General features: G+C 41.2%; 1 protein-coding gene across 6 annotated transcripts in view; it reads right to left on the minus strand.

The window, feature by feature from the left end:
• gdap1l1 (ganglioside induced differentiation associated protein 1-like 1) overlaps positions 1–24,136 on the minus strand; it is a 126,854-nt gene that overhangs the window by 64,722 nt on the left and 37,996 nt on the right. For 2 of the 6 annotated variants that reach the window (XM_073061746.1, XM_073061745.1), the window contains exons 4-5: positions 22,492–22,641; positions 13,656–13,987 (exon numbers count right to left, since the gene is read on the minus strand). The exons of 2 other annotated variants lie outside the window; for them this stretch is intronic. In XM_073061746.1, the coding sequence (XP_072917847.1) occupies positions 13,656–13,853 (198 nt within the window). In that variant the 5' untranslated portion in view covers positions 13,854–13,987; positions 22,492–22,641. Of the gene's footprint in view, positions 1–13,089; positions 13,186–13,655; positions 13,988–22,491; positions 22,642–24,136 lie in introns of those variants that run through there. 2 more of the 6 variants (XM_073061744.1, XM_073061749.1) reach the window with 2 other exon arrangements.

Here is a 24,136-nt window from a genome sequence, read left to right on the forward strand (position 1 = left end):
CTCAAGGATGTGCTGGGGGCAGCCCACAATTGTGGCCACACATTCATGACTTTGGATGATGTTCAAAGTAGAACAGATGATGAGCAGAGTTATTCTGACTATGAGAGGAGGGATAAATGATTCTGAGAAGTGTGTGGTACTGAATAGTTTGTGACTCAGGGATACGCCTCTTAGAGTTGAAGTGCACTCACTCAGAGATTGGGATCTTACTGCCCACTGTCAATTAAAAGTTTTCACAGGACCAGTGGCCATAAATAGAATGACTTTTGAAATAATGGTAGGCAGCCTTGTGACACTGATTTTCTTGTTCCAAACTGAATGATCACATGCCCTTCACACAATTCTACTTAAACAAGAAATAGGACTGTAAAAATGTATTTTTCATTTGAAACCTTGCGTGCTCCCAATGCTTCCTTTCTTGGGAATTAAGATTCAGCTGTACATTCCAAAAGTATTTCACCAGCTAACAAGCACTTTAGGATGTTTTTGGAACGTGAAAGATGCTACATAAGAACAATTTTATTCTGATGCTGCAATTTCAAAAATGGCATTGATTCAAAACCTCAAACATTTAATGTAAGTGTAGCCTTACTGCTCTGTCTCATTTCTGTATCACAAAAATATAGGCATTCATTGGAGTAAAGAACTGAGAGGAACATTAAAGAGATAATACAACATTCTGTTATTGTTTTACCTTTCACTACCTCGATACAACATGTCATGGTCTGTATGAATAAGATGGCGTTGGTGATGCCCAACCACTACTTATTGGTGGCAAAAACAAAACAAAGGAAACTACTGTATATCTTATTAATAACACTTTATTAATAATGAACAATGCTAACAATGGAGAGGTGAGCAAATGGTGGCAAAGCAAATGAAGGCACAGGCAAGGCATGGTCATGGGAGGTGAGGTCAATGCAGAATCGTGGCATCCCCAAGAGCGAGGGAATTTCCGATGTCCGATCGATTTTAGCGCCAAGCCAAATTGGAAAGTTTGGGTACAGGCTGAATCTTGGGGCAGCAGGGTTCACACCCCAGAATGGTCTGAGAGCGAGGGATAACCTGATGTTTGGACGATTTAAGCACAGGGCCAGATCAAAAAAGTTAGGGTGTCGAGACTGGAGATGAGGTGGTGAGGGCCGGTTCTGCCTGGTTCTGCTCCCTTTGCAATGGTTACTCGGCTCTGCGCTGAACTGAGGCTGTGGCCTGCTCCAGCTGCAGTGGCATCTGGCTTTGTCATTCATAAAACTCCAGGTCTGATGCAATCTGCTTACTTTTATTGTTTGCCCAATTTATTTATTTTTCTCTCTCTCCCTCTCTCTTTCTCTGCACATTAGTTGTTTGATGATCTTCTGTTAATAGGTTCTTTTGGAATTCTCGGTTTTTTGGCTGCCTGTGAGGAAGTGAATCTCAAGATTGTATAATGTATACATACTTTAATAGTAAATGTACTTTTAACTTTGAATAATGGAGGAATTTCTTTAGACATAGTGAATTTGTGGAATTCATTGCTACAGATGGCTGGAAGCCAAATAATTGGGTATATTTTAAGCAGAGGTTGATAGGTTCTTGATTAGTAAGGCTGTCAATGATTACAGGGAGAAGGCGAGAGAGATTGAGAAAGAAAATAAATCTGCTATGATCAAATGCTGGAGCAGACTCAATGGGCTGAATACTCCTGTATCTTATGGTCTTATGGACACTATGCAAGATAAGCATTTCAGTGTAGCTCGGTCCATGGGACAATAATAAACCAATTCCAATTCCTAAAACCAAAAAATAATAACTCTATGGGTCTTCCCCAAGTTACTTATGAATCATGGATATCTGGTACACACAAAAGAGTATTTGGGATGGAGTTGCCAGCTGCTGGTGGGATTGTATGCATCACCTGCCAGATGGAATTGGGGCATTTATGGGTGCCTTCTCTCACCGCTGATCCAGACCAATCTTGCGCTTGGCTCAGCCAAGTAGAGCTGGGAGTGCTGAGCAGACTGACTCACTCACTGAGTCACTGAGGCTGGCTGGCAGCTGACCTTTTCACTCTCCTGTCACAGCTGTTTGCACAACCCCTTCTCACAAACTGTCTGCTGCTTTTGTACGGTTCACGTTATGAAGGATTTTCAGGAACTAGAACCCTGATGTACCCTGGGGACTGTCCGTAGAGTGGGTCACTAGGCAGAAAGATTAATAAAGCTCTCAGCAAAGTCTATTGCATTATCAGATCTTGCATAAACTAACTGCTGACTTGTAAATTTTAAACTGACCTCCAAAAGTAATGTGATATTTGTTAGGCATTTTCAGAGTAAGCAGATCAGTTGCATAAGGTTGAGTTCAGTTTTTAATCTCAAGAATCATGCAATTAAGGTTATTTGACCCATCAACCTGGTATTTCCGCAGACAGCCTAGAATACGTGCAATTGGAGGAGGAAGGTCCAAGAATATCCCCTAAAGCAACTTATTGTTTCAGATGGCATTACCGAATGCATGTGACAGCTCACTGATAGTTCAACAGGCAAGAAATTTGACAAAAAACATTACTAATAATACCTTTTCTGAAGTAAGTTGTGGTAAATTATCATCTCAAACAATGAAGAGGGGAATGAAGGCAAAACAAATTCGAGGGATCAACACGCTGGTACATTGCAGAATCGATGCAGATGGAGTGAGCCATTTGGAGAGGAGAAGTCAAGCCAGTTGTATTCCAATGTCCATACAACTGGCCTGGGTGCAAGGTTGGATCGCTCTAGGTGCAAAGCTGATTTGGAGAAATCGGGAGTGGCTTTGGGCTGGGGGTGAATTCTGGGCCCGAAACGAGTCGCTGGGTGGCATGGTCTAGGCCCAGTATGTTTCACCGTGCTGGGTCCAGGTCCTGGTGCAAAGTACAATATATTGTTCAGACAATTTAAATGTTAGCCCAGTTAGACTGGAAAGACGTCGCTCGCTCTCCTGTGATGTACTTCCCTCTCTCCATAGCACTGAGGCTACGAAGACTGCTGCGGTTACTGTGCTCTGTGCCTGCTAACGTGATAGCTGATACCAAGGCTTTGGGCCTTCTCTGGGCTGCTCCAGAGTTTGGATCTAAGGACTCATATTGGTTTGGAATATTGTTGCTCACTTTTACCGTTTGCAAGATTTGTGGGTTTTTTTTCACTTTCTCCACACATTGGGTGTTGCTCTGTATTTTTAAAAATTTAGTTCTTTTGGGTTTCTTGCCTTACAGCTGCCTGTAAGCAAACAGGTCTCAAAGTTGTATAATTTATGCATTCTTTGATATTAAATGTACTTTGATCTTTGAATGCCAATGATGGCAACCCCAGTGATGACAGCCTGTGTGCTCAAGCATTCACAACCATGTTCAGAAGTACCAAGTAGATGATCCATCTTGGCTTCCTCCTGAGGAGCCCACTTTCACAGAATCCCAGTCTCCAGCCAATTTGGTTCATTTCATGTGATTTTGAGAAACAGATGAGAGCTCTGTAGCAGTAATGACTATGGGAGTGAACAACATGCCACTTGTAATACTGAAAACCCATGCTCGAGAGCAAGCTCCATCTTCCTTTCAGCACAAATACAACACTGGTGTTTACTTGCAATAGCAGAGTCCACAAAATGCAGAACATAACCAGTTCTGCTAATTATTACCCAAATCATCTGCAAGATGAAGAATGTTGCCATCAACAGTGCTTTCACCACAGGAGTTCCACAGAGAGTGTTTCAGATCCAACTTCCTTCAACTGCTTTATTAATATGTTGTTCCCTATATCATAAGGTTAAAAGTGAGGTGTTTGCTGCTGATCAAACTATGTTCATATCGATTGTCAACTCCTTAGCAAATGATACACCCAAGTCTGAAAGCACAGAAACTAGTTGAAGTCAGGTGTGTGACAATAAGTGGTGAGTAACGTTCACACCATAGAAGAGCCAGGCAATAACCATCTCTAATATGAGTCAAATCACCTATCGTGACAATCAATGGAAAACCATTGTTGAGTGCCTCACCATTAATATCCAGGAAAGTCAAAAAGTCAGTCAAAATAGAGTCTATTGTTATATGCAGAAATACATGTATGCTCAGGTGTAGTGAAAAACTTAGTTGCACCTAATGTCATATTAGCAGCATTCTCACGAGAAACAGAAATTAAAAATAAGTTATACAAACTGCTTACAAGAAGATCACTATTGGCCTGAAACTCAACCAAAGCAGGCACACCAATGCTAATTCTATAAGAGCAGATTAAAGGCTGGGTACGTTGTGGTGATTGACTCACCTCCTGACAACTTAAAGCATTTTCACCATCTCATGTGGGGGTTTCCATCCTGGGGTCCATGGTCCCCTTGCTTAATGGTATTGCTCCATGGAATAAAAAAGATTGGGAACCCCTGATCTAGTACAGGTCATGAGCATGATGGAATACTTGCCTGATGAGTGAAGCAACAAAAATTAAGAAGCACAACAGCACTCAGGACAAAGCTCCCAACTTAACTTGTAGCCAATCCATTGTCTTAAACTTTCATTCATTTCATGACTGGCACATTGTGGATGAAGTATGTATCATCTAAAATGCACTGTAATTACTCACCTAGGCTAATCCAAGCTAATAATCTCTACTACAAAGGACAAAGAGAACAGGTTCATAGGAACACCAACATTTGCTGATTACTCTCCCAACTGCACACCATCCACTCTTGGAAATATATCGCTGGAACTTGATACAATGGTCAGATCACAAAAATGATTAAAACAATAAAAATATCCTATCAGGGATTCTGTCCATCTTATTCCCTTAAATGAAAATTATTCAAATGACAGAATATCCATCACTCCACACTTGCACCAACGATCTCAGGCTGGTTTCCATGAGCATCACCTTTCACTCTCTAAATATTACGAGACCATGAAAAAGAACCAGTTAGGTCCCAAGTTTTTTCAATCCCAGTTTCTTCCCAAAATATTATCTAATTCATTTATATGAAACATGATGCATAAAAGCTATGATATTAATCAATGACCTAAAACTCAACCACTTAAAATGAAGACTAGTGTTAAACAAGGGGGAGTTATTGCCCCACTCTTTTCTCAATCTTTCTTGTCTCATCATTTTTTAACAAAATAAACTTTATTCATAATAAAAGATTTATAATAATAAACCATGCAATGCCTTTTCATTCTTCCATCCACGGTCAATGCATTAATTGGTGCTTTATTACAATCCTTAAAACCAATAGGACTGTTGCCGCTTATGTGGCCCCCCCTGAGCTGGTACACTACTGCAATATTTGAGGGGCTTCCTCATTCAAAGAAGCCCCTCCATGTCCAGTAGTGGAAAAATCTTATGCTGAGGTCCTCCCCCACTGAACCCTTGTGATGACTGCACCAAGCATTAGTGCGTCCCTTAGCACAAACTCCTGCAACCTGGGAGGTGCCAGTCTGCAGCATTCCTCTATGGACATCGTAATTTGCCAGTGGACCAACCAGTTTCAGGCAGACCAAAAGGAGTCTTTCATGGAGTTGTTGATCTGCCAACAGGACTTGACATCCATCTCTCCGTGTGTTTCTGGAAATAGCCCCTAGTTCAGAGAGTCCTCTTTCATGCAGTTGCTCTAAATTAACCAAGACACAGGCCCTTTGCTTCTTTCTCCGCACCTTTCATCCTTCCTGATGGCTTTGGCAAAGAGCTCAATACAGCACACAGACGAGACAGGGAAGAGTGACTGCATTTCACCTCCAACAATCTTTCTAGAAGCAAATCCTCAAAACTAATGTGAAACTGTTCAACTTAGAATCAATACACTTTAAAAGGTTATCTGAAACCTGATAACACTTGTATTTATGCATGCTGATAGGCTGTGTCCCAAACTATTGTCAATGCCTTCACTACAGCACACGAGAGAAAGGACCTAACACTTAATATCCACAAGACAAAGCTGATCCACCAAATTATCTCCAACAATAAAGACTTAGCATAAGAGCCTGGAAAACATGGACCACTTCCAATATCTTGGCAGGCCCTTCAAAGTTCAAATCCAATTTATTATCTAAGCACATATATGTCATCATATACAATCCTGAGATTCATTTTTGTGGGCATACACAATAAATCCATAATAGAATAATAACCATAATAGAATCAATGAAAAATCATACCAGCTTAGATGTTCAACTAGTGTTCAAAAGACAACAAACTGCAAATACTAAAAGACAAAAAAAAAACCAATAAATAAGCAAGAACCTGAAATAAAGAGTCTTTGAAAGTGATTGTGGGAACATTTCAGTGAGGAGGCAAGTGAAGTTGAGTGAAGTTATCCCATTTGGTTCAAGTGCTTGATGGTTGAGTTGTAATAACTGTTCCTGAACCTGGTGGTGTGTGTCTTGAGGCTCCTGTATCTTTTTACTGATTGCAGCAGCAAAAAGAGAGCATGACCAGGGTGGTCACTGATAATGGATGCTGCTTTCCTGTGACAACACTCTGTGTAGATGTGCTCAGTGATTGGGAGGGGTTTAGCAGTGAAGGACTGGGCCATATTCCACTAGTTTCTGTAGGATTTTTCATTCAAGGGCATTTGTGTTTCCATACCAGTCTGTGATGAAGCCAGTCAGTATATTGTCCACACACATCTATAGAAATTTGTCAAAGTTTAAATGTCATGCCAAATCTTCGCAAACTCCTTAGGAAGCAAAAGTGCTGCTGTTCTTTCTTTGTAATTGCACTTACATGCTGGGCCCAGGACAAGTCCTTCGAAATGATACTGAGGAATTTAAAGTTGCTGACCCTCTCCACCTCTGATTTTCCAATGAAGACTGACTCATGACCTCTGGTTTTCTCCTCCTGAAGTCAATAATCAGCTCCTTGGTCTTGCTGACATTGAGAGAGAGGTTATTGTTGTGGCACCACTCAGCCAGATTTTCAATCTCTCTCTTATATGCCGATTCATCACTACCTTTGATTCAGACTATGATAGTGGTGTCTTCAGCAAATTTGAATGTGGCATTGGAACTGTGCTAAAGTACACAGTTGTAAGTGTAAAGCGAGTAAAGCAGGGGACTAAGCATACAGCCTAGTGGTGCACCTGTGCTGATAGAGATTGTGCAGGAGAAGTTGTTGGCAATCTGAACTGATTGGAGTCTGCAAGTGAGGAAATCAAGGATCCAATTGCATGAGGAGGTAGTAAGGCCAAGGTCTTGAAGCTTATTGATTAGTTTTGCAGGATGATGGTACTGAATGCAGAGTTGAAGTCTCATCCACACCTGTTCCAACATGGGTGGTCCTGAGTTGGCATTGCCTGATGAAGTCCTTGAAGCACACAAGCCTCCACATGACCTCAGTGTGTTGATCCAGGTCGTGGAGGACTTTATAAGAGGTGATAGCATTTAAGCCCTGCCATAATTGTTGAGCATCAGCTCAGAATTGCCACTTTGTCCATGAGATGGCTTTCTGGAGATCGTACCTGGACCTCCTGTAACTTTCTTGGTCACCAGACCTAAATGCATCTGATCTGGTCCTCAGTTGTTTGCAGATCTCATGGTTCATTCAGGGCTTTTGGTTGGGTAAGACTGAATGATTTTGTGGGGGGCACACTCATCTACAACTGGTTTTATAAAATTTATATGTACTTTAGCAACTGTTTATATGCATTGCTCAGTGAAGATGAAATTCATTGCACCAGCACAGCCTTTGGCTGACTGAGGAAAAGGGCATTTGAAAATCACAACCTCAGACCGGGCACCAAAGTCAAGATCTACTGGGCATCTAGGAAGGCAGCAGTGATCAGAGTCCTCTGTTCAAAAGGCAGCTGTTTTGAATTAATCCACAGACCCTCTGCTTCTTTCTCCACACGTTCTTTGCAAACCTACTGTCTGCCAAGAGGCAGGTCAGACCTGCATGGCCTGCCACAAAAGGGACATATCTGATTGCTAATCTGCTATCATAGTTCAGTAGCTCATATGCTTTAAACACTAACATCACCATTGCTGCACTGAGTGAGAAATCAAAATCAGGAGGTGACCAGTTTAAAGAACAAAGCAATGGGTATATCTGATTCTGGAGGGGAAATTCAGCAGTCCAATCAAGAATGAGCTGGTTTGCTATTTCAGTGATTCTACCACAGAATTAGGGAATACTTTATAATCCATTGACACACTCTAACATGGAACCAACATGATACTATCATCAGTGCACACAAAGCAACCTTGGAAGCTACAGATGAATCCAAGGAAAGCTTCTATATTAACCTTCAAAACAAAGTGAGAGAACTAATTCTCCTTGGTAACTTCAACAGGGTCTTTCTTGAAGCAAAATGCTTGGAGCATGGTCTCATCATAAACAAACATTCTATTTTGTCATGGTGGTTAGCAGGAATTGTAATGGCAACACCAGGATCAAAGTCCCACTTAAATTATTATCACTGTCTAAGCCAAGGACTTCGAAGATGTTCACATTACCTATGTCATTGACTGTTGCCTGTTGGATGAATCACCAACTAATCTTCAATGAAGAGGCTCTTGATTTCTCTAGCAAATGAAACCAGGAGGAGATCAAGGTACTAATCAACCATTAATATAAGGCAGTCCTGGAGTGTCTTCATCATTTCCTGTCAGAATCATCTTATGTATATGTGGTAAACTATGTATACCTGTCTGGACACGCCCCTCTGCTGACTGCTGCTGACTGCTCCTGTGGCTCCTCCCACAGACCCCTGTATAAAGGCGATTGGGGCACTGCTCCTCCCTCAGTCTTCGCGATGTCGTGCTCCCTTTTGCTGTTAATAAAAGCCTATCGTTCACTTCCAGTCTCTGAGAATTATTGATGGTGCATCAGTATAGACACACCTGTGCCTAGCATTACTTCATGAACATACAATCAATCTATGTATATAAGCTGTCTTATGTATTTATTTTTATTGTGTTTTTTTATTTTTGTGTTCTTTGTCTATTGACTTTTTGTGCTGCATTGGATCTTGAGTAACAATGATTTCATTCTCTTTTATACTTGAATATTGGAAATGACATTAACCAATCTTGAAGCCTGAATTAGAAGCTAACCTTTATGCATAAGAAATGAAGCACTCTACAGGCACTGGAAAGCAGTCCAACAGAAACCCTATGACCTAATGAACAGATGATAGATGGAAAGAGTTACACGAAGTTCTGCACTGATAGCCATGATATGTCTACGTTCTTCAGTGCTGTAATACCATCTATGGATCAAACACCAGAGGTCCTATCCTATTGAGGGTGAAGAACAGAGGTCTACTCATCAGGAATCCAGAGGCCATTGATGCCTGCTGACAGGAACACTTCAAAGGTGTCTTCAACCATTATTCTGTCCTTATCAGGAACACACTAAATTTCATTCCTAATTGGACCAATCTTGTTGCTACCCCTAACCAACAGGAAATTGAGAATGCTACATCCAAACTTAGGAATAACAATGCTTCAGAAGGGTCATTATCTCTGCTGAAATCCTAAACCTTAACATAAAATACTCCAGGCACAAATCCATTATCACATTGTTCAGATTAGGGGCGAGGAAACATGCAGAAAAATTCTGAGCTGCTATAATTGAAACTATCTTCAAGAAAGGAAATATCTGAATGCAGCAGGGTCTCCCTGCTGATTAAATACAGGGAAAGTGATTTCACCTGCCTCCTCACAAAGCTGTTCCCTAAAGGACAATGAGCATTCTGTGGCTCTAGAAACTCAAAAAATGTGATCTTCACTGAGCAGAATTTGAAGGAAATGCATGGAGTAAGCACCATCTACTATACATGGCCATCTTCAACCTTACTAAAGCCATTAACTCCCTCGATCTGTGCAGAGGAGTTCATTTACATCTTATGTTTGCCTCATGATGGAATGCAAGTCATGATACCAACCATCAGGTGTGATATTCAGAACTTTAAAATAATGTATCAGGAGCCCACCAGTGTCCTGCACAAGCAGTGGAAAAAGTGGCCCACTGCAAAAACTACCTACCTACATATCTGCCCTATCAGCCACTTTCTGCCCCACATGTGGAAAGTCTGTGCTTCCTATTTTGGCCTTGTTACTCATCGCAGAACCCACAAAAGAAAAACGGAGTGGAAGTAAGTGGTCCTCGATCCCAAGGAGTGGAAAAGGAGGAACTGATCGGACCAAAGGATTCTATTGTGCTACACGTATAGATTGATGAGCCCTCCAGGTAAATGCTAACTACAATGATGTTCAAAACTAGTATTCATATTTGGATTATGAATATGCTAAAATAGTACATGCCACTTGGATTCAGCAGCTAATCAATACAAAAGAACAGTATAGTGCAATTGAATCACAGCTGATCATGACTGTTTTGCAGACGTTTAGTGTAAAGCCCATTCTCAAATATACTTCAATGGTATCTGGGAATTTGGCCTCTGAGAATGTACAAACATGAGTACTGTCTGCATACTGAAGCTTGATGTTGGTGGTTGGAGTGGCCTTGCTTCTAATGTGGAGCTGAGGAGGCTGAACAGTTTCCCATTAGTTCCAGAGATGAACTTCACTTCAACAGGAAGTTTGTCAAAGAGGCAATGTAATATTGACGGAATAAAGTTTGAAAAAAGGATTGGAACAGTAACATAGCTTGCAGTTGAACAACTCAATAGTACACCCATCGACAAGAACCATGGCCTGCATTCCAAAAGAAGATAGACGCTGAAAGGTAACAAATTTCTGAAGACAGCTAAACTGGGAAAGTAATCTCCTATTTTTCTTCTGTTGACAGACGAAGTATTTTACCAGATTAAAACACGCTCCACATATATAGTAAGATTCTTGGAGGAATCATGCAATGAAAATCATCTAATTGTCACTTTCCAAGGATGGAACTGAAATCATGACCATGGTATTGCTTTCTGGCCATTATGAGATGATTAATTAAAAGCCTTGTCATGACATTATTTATGGCATGAAACAATGAAATACCTACATAGATATTACAATCATATTTGTCCCCTCTTTGGGTCAATATTGTGGCATCCCTAAGGTCCCCGGATATGGGTGATGAAGCTGTAATTTTATGTACAAAGGTTTCTCTCTGAGGTTCCTTTTGTGTATGTCTATTCTGGTTGAGAGTGGTGAATCTCTGGAATTCCCAGACCAGCTTATTGGAAACATTTACAGTGGAGGTAGATCTGTTTTTTTGAAAGATTGAGGGACTGAGGGTTACTGGGATCTGGCACAGAGAAGAGATTGAGGTCTGGGGTAGATCAGCCATGATAGCAATGAATATGGAGGAGGTCTGTGGGACTGGGGAGCCTGTTCCTGCTCCTATTTTCTTTTGTGTTCTTTTGCATTGAGTTCTGAGACGTCAGCAGAGATCCTTCAGCTTTCTTAAAACTTTTATATGGCCAAAATAACCAAGGCTATAGAAGGGGAGTGGGGGGGGGGGGGGTTTATCAAGGACATAGAATCAAATAGCAATTGTCAGAAAGGGCATCTTGATGAACTCTGCTATTGAATCTTTCCAGTGATGTAATAGTCCTTGATTCCTTCCCACAGAACAACATTTGCACCAAGTTATGTCAAACTTCCAGGTTAACATGAGTTTATAGCGCTGATAAATTACAAAAAAAAGAAAAATAGAATGGAAATTGAGGTCTCAGTAAAAAAAAAGGTATTATCTTTACACATGGTTTAGGAAAATTGCTATGTATAGTTTTTATTAGAAAATATAGCAAATATATGACTGATAAAATGTTAAAATATCTATCTTACCTCAAGGAAATCACCGTACCCTTCAAATTCCAAAGTAATTTTAAGTTACATATCTTTATATGCACAGTGTTCAGAGAGCACCAGCACATGGTATGGAGGCTCCAATGAACAGGGTCAAAAGAGCCTGCAGAGGATTGTAGACTCAACTCGCTCTAGCATGGACACAACACTACACAAGAGCATCTTCAAAAGCCAGTACTTCAAGAAGGTGGCATCATCATTAAGGACCCTCGCCATCTACAATATGTTCTCTTCTTTTACTACCATCTGGGCAGGGCTATAGGGACTTGAGGACTTGCACTCAACATTTTGGGAACATCTTCTTCCCCTCCACCACCAGATTACCTCACTATTCCTCTTTCACACATTTATTTATTTATTGTAAATAAAAGATACTTTTATGTCTTGCAGGGCACCATTGCTGCAAAACAACGAATTTGATACCAATAAACCAGAATCTGATTCCTAAGTACAGATATGCAAGAGATTTTATATTGGTTTGGTACACCTGATATTAAACAGCTAGGTTTTTAATCTTCACAATGGTGAAGATTAACGGTATGGATGTGATAGAAGAAATTGTCAATTGGTAAGAGTGTCAAGTCCTTTATGCAAAGAAGACAAACCCCCTTGTTAATGGATAGTTCACTGCAGTGTGTATCAGAAATACTAAAAACTCAGGGCAAGGCTTGCATGTCACATTTCCAGGCAAACATCAATACAGCAAAATCAAATTTTAATGTGTATGCAGGAGAATTGCATATTGGTGAAATGATGTGCCAATTGATAGCTCGAGGTCCACTATAAGACAGAATTCAGGCATTGAGTTAAAATGACTTCAAAAGCCTGAAAAACTGATTATATTCAATATCTGAATGTGACATTGGATCCAGTTATATTCTTTCGGTCACATAAAGATGGTAACATTGCTTAATATAATAGTGCCATGTTTCCTAATAGAATTATTTTGCTGTTGCACTGAAAGGGAAAGAAGAATCCCTCGAAAACTTACACCAGTGCTACTGGTCAGGAACGATGCTTGATTTGAAAATTTTAAACATTTATGAACAATGTCACGCGCAGACTTGTTTTACTTCCTGCAATTCTGCTCAGGCTGGGGTACAAATGGAATTCTTCCGCGCCTCGCAGGTCAAACATTTTAAAGGACGATTATTTCTTGATGTATTAAAAAAAAGCACAGGGCAAGTCAGAAATCTTTAGACGTGTCCTAGAGAGCAGATGTGGACACGGCAGGGGTCAACATTTTATACGAAACAGTGGAATGACATTCAGAATCGACCTGCGCCGGAAGGTCTAATGTCGCTTGATGAAATCTAATTACAATGTCTTACTGCTTTATCATCTGAGTCGCACGGAAGTGTTTACATTGCCGGGTTGTTCTCACGGTTTTACCCGTATGCTGCTTCCCCTAGCACGACCATCCGAATGCCACACACGATCATCTGAAGAATTACTAAACCTTTGTCTGCATTATGCAACAATGCGATTGTGTACAGGTGCTCCGATGACGGAAGGAGCGCTTTACATTATTCCATGTCTTTATTTTTCGAGGCATGTTTGGGTGTTGTTGCTGCTTCCCTACAAATAAAATTCCTCAGGTAAAACAAAGAAAATCTCAGCGCTCAGTTTCATTATCTTCAATAACAAAAACCTTTCACACTACCTCCTATGAAGCATCAGCACATTGTAATGAAAGCAACGAGGCGAATTCTGCAGATTGTAAGAGCACGCTATAGGAAATATTCAGGAAAAAATTGTAACATGTTCTTTTCGTGAATGAAAGCAAACTAAGTGTATTAAATGAAGAGTGTCAAAACATAAATCTCTATAAAGTATTCCAGCTCTATTGTGCACTTTGTTACCGACAGCGAATTACACATCGAATTACAGTGTTTACCTTCTGTGAACTGAAAGACTGGGTCCAGTGATACAAGACGATACCGTCACCGTCTTTTTCGTTTTTATCAGAGAGAAACCCCGCCTGTTCTTGAGCCGGAGTGCTGCTTTGTTCGCCCTCGCTGATTTTCCCATCGTTTTCAGTTGCTGAGATTGGCCACCAGCTACAGTTCGAAGCAGGAGAATTCTGAGACGCCATGACAGAAGGGAAAAGGGCGAGAAGCGAGGTGGGGAAGCATCAGCCTCAGCATCAGCACCAGAAGCAGAAACAGGAAGAGACCCAACAACCTCCAACCTGTCACTGCGTTTGAAATGTATAGTGTCTGGACGTGCCTGTATTTGTAAACGTATGATTCTGTTTATTTTAAAGTTAAGATTGCACATTAGGAAATAATGAATGTTGATAATTTTAGAATATTTGCAACGATTAGGATAGACTGCCTGAATACCACATTTTACAATCGAACATCCAATAGCTGAGTGCGGTTCAGTAGATTTCCATTAAATACTTGTGGATAACTTGCAGATGAAAGCTTATCACTGATTCTTAAGTAATCCAATCGGTACACCCAGCCAGTATGAATTAAAAGAAGAGCTATCCAGACTAATGTCACTTCCGTTTTTTAATCAGTCACCTTGTAAACTACAGCATATTAGCTGCTCTTTTAGGTGTTTTTTAAATGTCTTGCAGTTTTCTGCTTACTCTCATAGAGAGAATTCCAGGCTCCTACCACTTTTTAAGTGGCAATATTTAACTTAGTCCCTCCCCTAATCCTTCTACTTATTGTTTCTACTCATTGGCCTCAATGATAAGGGGAATAGATCCTTCTTATTCACATAATTCCTCATAATTTTATACTTCTCAATGAAATTTCTATCAGCCACTTCTGTTCTAAAGAAAACAACCTGAACTATGCTCAACTCTCAGAAGAACTAAGTTCAAAGTTCAAAATTCAAAGTAAAATCATTATCAAATATGCATATGTCACCACATACTACCCTGAGATTCATTTTCTTATGTGTACTCATAGTAGAATGAAGAAATACAATAGAATCAATGAAAACCTACACACAAAAAGATACAGACAACCAATGTGCAAAAGAAGACCAATTGTGCAAATACAAAAATAATAAATAAATAGATAGATAGATAGATAGATAGATAGATAGATAGATAGATAGATAGATAAATAAATAAAATTGAGGACATGAGTTGGAGTGAGTCCATAGGTTGTGGAATCAGTTCAATGTTGAGGTGAGTGGAGTTATAAAAGCTGATTCAGGAGCCTGATGGTTAGGGGTAATAACAGTTCCTGAACCTGGTGGTGTGGGACCTGAAGCTCCTATACTTCCTTCCTGATGGCAGCAGCAAGAAGAGAGCATGGACCGGATGGTGGGGGTCCCTGATGATGCTTTCTTGTGGCACTGCTCCCTGAGAGGGGCTCAATGGCAGGGAGGGATTTTCCTGTGATGGACTGGGCTGCATCCACTACTTTTTGTAGACTTTTCCATTTTTGGGCATTTTTGGGTGTTTCCATACCAGGGCATAATAGAGGATCAGAATCAGATTTAATATCACTGGCATATGTCGTGAATTGTGTTAACTTTACAGCAGTAGTACAATTAAATATATGATAAATAAATATGGAGAAAAAACTGAGTTACATGAAATATATATATATCAAAAAAGTTAAATGAGTAGTGCAAAAAAACAGAAATAAAAAGTAGTGAGGTGTTGTTCTAAATGTCCAATGGAAGAGGGGAAGAAGCTGTTCCTGAATCACTGAGTGTGTGCCTTCAGGCTTCTGTACCTCCTTCCTGATGGTAACAGAGTGAAGAGGGCATGTCCTGGGTGGTGGGGATCCTTAATGATGGACGCCATCATTACCTTTAATGATGGACGCTTAATGACTTACATCTATAGATGTTTGTTAAAATTTTAGATGACATGCCAAATCTGTGCAAACTTCTAAGAAAGTAGAGGCACTGCTGTGCCTTCTTTGTAATGCCCCTTACATGCTGGCCCCAGGATATCGTATATCCCCTGAAATGATAATGCAAAGGAATTTATAGTTATTGACCCTCCGATCCCCGATGATGACTGGCTCATGGACCTTCGGTTTCCACTTCCAGTTTACAATAACCAGCTCTTCGGTTTTGCTGACGTTAAGTGAGAGGCCATTGCTGTGGCACTATTCAACCAGATTTTCAATCTCCCTGCTATGCTGATTCATCACCACTTTTGATTTGGCCATCAACTTTGGTGTCATCAGCAAACTTAAAAATGGCATTGGAGCTGTATTTAGCTTCACAGTCATGTATAAAATGTGCGGGGCAGGGAGTTAAGCACATTGATTTGCGGTGTCCTGAGTTTTGTTAAGTACTCCCAGCCTTACCAGTGTTATCATAAATCTCCTCTACATCAGTGGGACAATAGTGTTGAATGCCAAACTGAAATCCAAAAACAACATTCTGACATAAGTGTCCTTGTTTTCTTGTTGTGTCAGGGCCAGGTACATGCTTTGGCACCTGTCCGAGAGTGGTTTTGTCAGTTAGCATATTGGTTAGAGTCCAGTGTGGCAGGAGTGGAGTTTTTAATGTTTCACTTCATGGTGATTGGTATCAGTGCCACTGGTGGTAATCGGTTAGTTCTGAAGGTGTAGAATTCATTGGTACAGGGATGTTGGGGGCTGGTTTGAAGCATTTGGGGAAAGCAGCCCAGATGAGTGATGCAGTGAAGATGTCCGTGAGGATATCAGTGAGCTAGTGTATCACGCTGGGTTACTGGCTGGCCTGGCAGCATAATGGGACTTGACTGTCTGTAGAGTCCTTCTCATGGTATCATTGATATGCACTCCAGTCCCTATTCACTTATATCCCCATTAAGTAGGACTTAAAGCTTTCAGCTCCTTTCTCAATAAAAGAATCAACCAGCTCCCCTCCACCACCCACCCTCTTCTGTCTGGCAGAACTATTCATCACCCTCAACAATTTCTCTTACAGCTCCTCCCACTTTCTCCAGACTCTAGGGGTAGCCATAGGCACCCAGATGGGTCCCAGCTCTGCCTGCCTTTTCGTTGGGGACATAGAACAGTCTATGTTCCAAGTCTTCCCCGGTAATGCTCCCCAACTCTTCCTCTACTACATGGATGACTGCTTTGGTACTGCTTCATACATTCATGCTGAGCTCATCAATTTCATCAACTTTGCCTCCTCCATCAACCCTGCCCTTAAATTCACTCGGTCCATTTCTGTCACCTCCCTGCCCTTTTTTAATCTCTCTGTCTCCCTCTCTGGAGACAAACTGTTGGCTGACATTTTTATAAACCTACTGACTTCCATAACAATCTTGACTATAGCTTTTCCCAAACTGTCTCCTGAAAGATGCGATTTCCTTCGCCTCTGCAGTGTCTGTTCCTAGGCTGCAGCTTTCCTTTCCAGGACATTGGAGATGTCCTCCTTCTTCAAAGTATGGGGTTTCCCTTCCTCCACCATTGATGCTTCCCTCACCTGCATCTCATTTATTTCCCAAACATTCATGCTCACCACAACTTCCTGTCACCTTAACAGTGATAGAGTTCCTCTTTTCCTTACCTACCACCCAGTGAGCCTCAGCAACCAACACATTGTTTTCCACAACATCCATCATCTCCAAAGGGAAGCTACCACCAAACTCATCTTTACCAACCCCCACTCTCTGCTATCCCCAAGAATCGCTACCTCCATGATTCCCTCGTCCATTTGTCCCTACCCAAAGTGATACACCTGCTGTTATGTTTTGTAACTTCTAAACATGAAGCTAATTCAGAGAAAGACCCGGAAATCTAGGAATGCAGGTCTAACTTCAGGAAGACACAGGAGTCCAAGAATGTGGGTTCAACTTGGTGTTTACTTTAAGCAAAGCACACATGCATCATGTGGTAGCGTGGTGACATATCCAAACCACGTATTGATATATATAACTCGTAATTAATTATTTAAATGACCATAAATGCTTAATCATCCTAAATATAAGATTACGCAAATATTACTTAAATATTAAATACACACTCTTCCCTGCTTAGCTATAAACCAACTCAACAGAGAATGCATCTGAACTATATATTATATATAATATAATATAATACTATATTATTGACACCTATCCACGTCAACTCTATCTATCCACATCATAATTTTAAATACCTCTATCAAGTCCCCCCTCAACCTTCTACACTCCAAAGAATAAAGACCTAACTTGTTCAACCTTTCTCTGTAACTTAGGTGTTGAAACCCAGGTAACATTCTAGTAAATCTTCTCTGTACTCTCTCTATTTTATTGATATCTTTCCTATAATTCCGTGACCAGAACTGCACACAATACTCCAAATTTGACCTTACCAATGCCTTGTACAATTTCAACATTACATCCCAACTCCTATACTCAATGCTCTGATTTATAAAGGCCAGCATACCAAAATATTTCTTCACCACCCACATGAGATTCCACCTTCAGGGAACTATGCACCATTATTCCTAGATCACTCTGTTCTACTGCATTCTTCAATGCCCTACCATTTACCATGAATGTCCTATTTTGATTAGTCCTACCAAAATGTAGCACCTCACACTTATCAGCATTAAACTGCATCTGCCATCTTTCAGCCCACTCTTCTAACTGGCCTAAATCTCTCTGCAAGCTTTGAAAACCTACTTCATTATGCACAATGCCACCTATCTTAGTATCATCTGCATACTTACTAATCCAATTTACCACCCCATCATCCAGATCATTAATGTATATGACAAACAACATTGGACCCAGTACAGATCCCTGAGGCACACCACTAGTCACCAGCCTCCAACCTGACAAACAGTTATCCACCACTACTCTCTGGCATCCCCCATCCATCCACTGTTGAATCAATTTTACTACTTCAATATTAATACCTAATGATTGAACCTTCCTAACTATCCTTCCGTGTGAAACCTTGTCAAAGGTCTTACTGAAGTCCATATAGACAACATCCACTGTTTTACCCTCGTCAACTTTCCTCGTAACTCTTCAAAAAATTCAATAAGATTTGTCAAACATGACCTTCCACACACAAGTCCATGTTGACTATTCCTATTCAGACCATGTCTATCCAGATAATTACAAACGTATATATACCATCTCTAAGAATACCTTCCATTAATTTACCCACCACTGATGTCAAACTTACAGGCCAATAATTGCTAGGTTTACTCTTATAATCCTCTTATTTCTCCTCTTATGATCCTATCTCTCCTCTTGATTTCATCATCTAGAACATAGAAACATAGAAAACCTACAGCACAATACAGGCCCTTTGGCCTACAAAGCTGTGCCGAACCTTAGAACTACCTAGGCTTTACCCATAGCCCGCTATTTTCCTAAGCTCCATATAGCCTTCCAGGAGTCTCTTAAAAGACCCTATCACTTCTGCCTCCACCACTGCCACCGGCAGCCCATTCCATGTACTTGTCACTCTCTGCATAAAAAATTTACCCCTGATATCTCCTCTGTACCTACTTCCAAGCACCTTAAAACTATGCCCTCTCGTGTTAGCCATTTCAGCCCTGGGGAAAAGCCTCTGACTATCCACACGATTAATGCCTCTCATTATCTTGTACACCTCTATCAGGACACCTCTCATCTTCTGTCGCTCCAAGGAGAAAAGACCGAGTTCACTCAACCTATTCATATAAGACATGCTCCCCAATCCAGGCAACATCCTTGTAAGTCTCCTCTGCACCCTTTCTATAGTTTCCATGTCCTTCCTGTAGCGAGGTGATTAGAATTGAGCACAGTACTCCAAGTGGGGTCTGACCAGGGTCCTATATAGCTGCAACATTACCTCTCAGCACTTAACCTCAGTCCCATGATTGATGAGGGACAGTGCACTGTATGCCTTCTTAACCACAGAACAATAAATTCTTAACATCATTTGATGAATTCTCTGTTTTTGTATCTCCATTGATTTCTTTCTTTTTGGTCTTCCATTCATCTATCTGGGCTTTGGTCTTTACACCTACTTTTACAAGTAGCTTTTAGTCTCCCACTTGAAGTTCATAAAATAACCTTAAAGCATGCAGAATAGATTTTGGTTCTTTATCCTCACAAAAGCAAAATGCTTGCAACTTTCCTGAAGTTCCTTGAACCCTCTTCCAGCTTAAAACCAAACCACATTTCTCAAGGAACTGCCTGATTAACATATCAGAAGCTTTCTCAGGTTTGTTGCCTACAAAAACTGTGAAAGTTGGACCACTGCTTTTGTGACTTTCATGATTGCTGTGAGCAGTATAGTGCTTCCTTGGCCCAATATGCTTTCCAACCAGAGGCACAGAGGTTGGCATCAACACCTGTTTGTCCTCTGCTGGATGACAGTTCATGGTGTACGGCAGGGAGGCATCATCCAGTACCAATTGATTTTCAGTTGACTGTGAGAGTAGACTCTCACATGGTGGATTGGATAGTGGACTACTTGACAGATAGACCTCAGTATGTGCAGTTGGGAGACTGTAGGTCTGACATGGTGGTCAGCAGCACAGGAGCGCCACAGGGGACCGTGCTCTCTCCGGTCCTGTTCACCCTGTACACATCAGACTTCCAATATAACTCGGAGTCCTGCCATGTGCAGAAGTTCGCTGATGACACGGCCATAGTAGGGTGTGTCAGGAATGGACAGGAGGAGGAGTATAGGAAACTGATACAGGACTTTGTAATATGGTGCAACTCAAACTACCTGCATCTCAATATCACCAAGACCAAGGAGATGGTGGTGGACTTTAGGAGATCTAGGCCTCATATGGAGCCAGTGATCATTAATGGAGAATGTGTGGAGCAGGTTAAGACCTACAAGTATCTGGGAGTACAGTTAGACGAGAAGCTAGACTGGACTGCCAACACAGATGCCTTGTGCAGGAAGGCACAGAGTCGACTGTACTTCCTTAGAAGGTTGGCATCATTCAATGTTTGTAGTGAGATGCTGAAGGTGTTCTATAGGTCAGTTGTGGAGAGCGCCCTCTTCTTTGTGGTGGCGTGTTGGGGAGGCAGCATTAAGAAGAGGGACGCCTCACGTCTTAATAAACTGGTAAGGAAGGCGGGCTCTGTCGTGGGCAAAGTACTGGAGAGTTTAACATCGGTAGCAGAGCGAAGGGCACTGAGTAGGCTACGGTCAATTATGGAAAACCCTGAACATCCTCTACATAGCACCATCCAGAGACAGAGAAGCAGTTTCAGCGACAGGTTGCTATCGATGCAATGCTCCTCAGACAGGATGAAGAGATCAATACTCCCCAATGCCATTCGGCTTTACAATTCAACTGCTAGGAGTAAGATATGTTAAAGTGCCGGGGTTAGGACTCAATGTATTTAAGTTAACTACTTAAGAACTTTTTAAAAGCTATTATTAATGCTTTTTGAGAGGGTGATTTTAGATGCATATCATATTTTTACTGAGTTAAGTATTGTATGTAATTAGTTTTGCTACAATAAGTGTATGGGACATTGGAAAAAATGCTGAATTTCCCCATGGGGATGAATAAAGTATCTATCTATCTATTGCAGGGAATGTGGCATGCAAATCGTTGATGGACTTCCAATCTAGGTATAGTTGTCTCTGTCAACCACATCCTGCCCCCCACCCCCAATGCTGGCCCTTCTGTTCCTACCACATACAAGCTCAATGTGACTTGCTGGTTGCTGTATTTCAGAGTCACATACGTCATTCTCACCGGAGTTATCTTTTCTCCAGTATAAATTCTTAGTTGGATATCTGCAGGCTTCAGTTTAGCATCTTTGAAATGCCATTTAAACTTATTTTGTGAAATAACTGAAATAGCTGAGCCAGTGTTCAATTCCATCTTAATTCATTTGCTGTTCACTTCTGGTGTAAGCCATATTGCTTGTCTATTGTTAGTTTTCACTTGTAAATCTTAAGGCTGCTCAGTCCTGTGTCACTCGCACCATTATCAGATATTTCATTCATAACTTTCAGATTAGTGCTCTTTTTGAAACTGTAACTTTATAGTTTTTTCTCTTCCCTGTGCAGTCCATTTATTTTTGTCTGCTTGGCATACTCTTTGCATGTGTCCTACTTTGTTGCATTCTCTGCAACTTTTACCCTTAAACCTGTATCGATCTGGTGTATGTGAACCCCTGCCACAATGGTGACATCATTTTTTTTGGCCAGGCCGGTTTCTGTTCAGACTCTGCAATTTTGATCACGCTCACTTTCATTCCTGACTGCAACTCAATTGTGCAATTTTCTGAAGTTTTCATTAAAGCAGAGATTTCATCTGCACTTTTAAATGTGAGTTGTACTTCAGTTAGGAGCCGTTTTTGAATGCTTTCTTGTAAGATTCCACAAACTAAACGATCTCTCTCAGTGTATCATTAAGCCCATTAACAATCTGACAACGCTCAGACAACTTCTTTAATTCAGTCGCAAATGCTGAAATGGGCTTCCCTCAGACTGGAAAGGAGACTTCAAGGAATCAGTGACCTGTGTTGACATCATCTTGCCGCTGCCTGTGATATAGAAGTATACACAAAGACCAAAGCCCAGCAGGATGGATGGAAGTCCAAAAAGAACAAGATCAAAAGGAAGACATGGGAGTCTGAAATGTGAGTCTAACTTCGTTTTTATGTTAATCATGATGCACATGTATCACTTGGTAGTGTGATGACGCATGCAATTCATGTGTTTATACATATAACTTGTAATTAATTATTGAAATGAAAAATGCTTAATCAACTAATACATATACAAGACTACTCAAATATTATTTAAATATTCAATACACATCACCTGTCCATTCAGCTCCTCACTCACCTCCATTCAGGGTTTCAAACGATCCGTCTAGGTGAGGCACTTCACCTGGGATCACCTACTGCATCTGGTGCTCCCGGTGTATCTGTTCTACATTGGTGAGACCCGTCATAAATTTGGGGGCCACTTTGTCAAGCACCTCCATTTCATCTGCTAAAAATGGAAATTTTCAGTGGTCCAACATTTTAATTCCAATGTCCAGTCCTGTTCCAATATGTCGGTCCATGGCCTCCTCTAGTGCTAGGATGAGACCACCCACAGGGTGGAATAACAATACTTGGTATTCTGTCTAGGTAGCCTCCAACTTGATGGCATGAATATTGATTTCTCCTCCCAGTAAAAAAATTCCTCCCGCTCCCCTTTTCCTCTATTTCCACTCTGGCCTCTTATCTCTTCTCATCTGCCTATTATCTCCCCTGTGCTCTTCCACCTGCCCTTTATCCTGTGGTCCATTTCCTCTCCTATCAGATTCTTTCATCTCCAGCCTTTTAGCATTGGAGACTGTGGTGGCATTAGAAAGATCTTTCAGAAATCATAGTGCCAGAGGACTGGAAAATCGCAAATGTTACCCCACTCCTTAAGAAAGGAGGAAGGCAGCAGAAAGGAAATTATAGACCAGTTAGCCTGACCTCAGTGGTTGGAAAGATGTTGGAGTCAATTGTATAGGATAAGGTGATGGAGTACTTGGTGACACAGGACAAGATAGTACAAAGTCAGCATGGTTTCCTTCAGGGAAAACCCTGCCTGATGAATCTTTTGGAATTCTCTGAGGAGATTACAGTTGGACAGATAAAGGCGATGTAGTGGATGTTGTATATTTGGACTTTCAGAAGATCTTTGACAAGGTTCCACACATGAGGTTGCTTAGCAAGTTAAGAGCCACAATACAACAGGAAAGTTACTAACATGGTTAAGGCATTGGCTGATTGGTAGGAGGCAGCGAGTGGGAATAAAAGAATCCTTTTCTGGTTGGCTGCCAGTGACTAGTAGTGTTCCGCAGGGGTCAGTGTTGGGACCGTATCTTCAAAAATTTCTAAGGTTTCAAAGGCACATTTAATGTCAGAGAAATGTATACAATATACATCCTGAAATGTATTTTCTTCACAACCATCCATGAAAACAGCGGAGTGCCCCCAAAGAATGAATGACAGTAAATGTTAGAACCCCAAGGACCCCTCAGCTCTCCCTCCCACATGTAAACAGCAACAAAGCAACGATCTCTCTCCCCTACAAGCAAAACAAAAAGCATCGGCACCCACCATCGAGCACTAAAGCGTGCAGCACAGCAACAGCAAAGACACAGAATTGCTGTACTTCAAAAACACCACGTTCATCCAGCATTCGACATACCACAGGCTCTCTCTCTCCCTCATAAGGGAGAAAGAGCAAGAGGGGAGACATAAACAACTCGCTGATTTAAGATTTTAAAAGTTCATGTGCAAAAGGCATCCCACTACCACACGCTCTTTTAGGAAGTGGACTCCTGAAGCTGAACAGGCCCTGAGAGACTGCTTCGGTACTACTAACTGGGATGTACTGCAAGGGGGGCTCTGTGGGGGTGTTGAGGAGGTCACTGAATGCACAACGGACTATATTAACTTTTGTGTGGATGCAGTTGTCCCTGTTAGAACTGTTCGCTGCTATCCCA

The sequence above is a fragment of the Hemitrygon akajei genome, chromosome 11 (genome assembly GCF_048418815.1).
Source record: "Hemitrygon akajei chromosome 11, sHemAka1.3, whole genome shotgun sequence".
NCBI classification, from domain to species: domain Eukaryota; kingdom Metazoa; phylum Chordata; class Chondrichthyes; order Myliobatiformes; family Dasyatidae; genus Hemitrygon; species Hemitrygon akajei.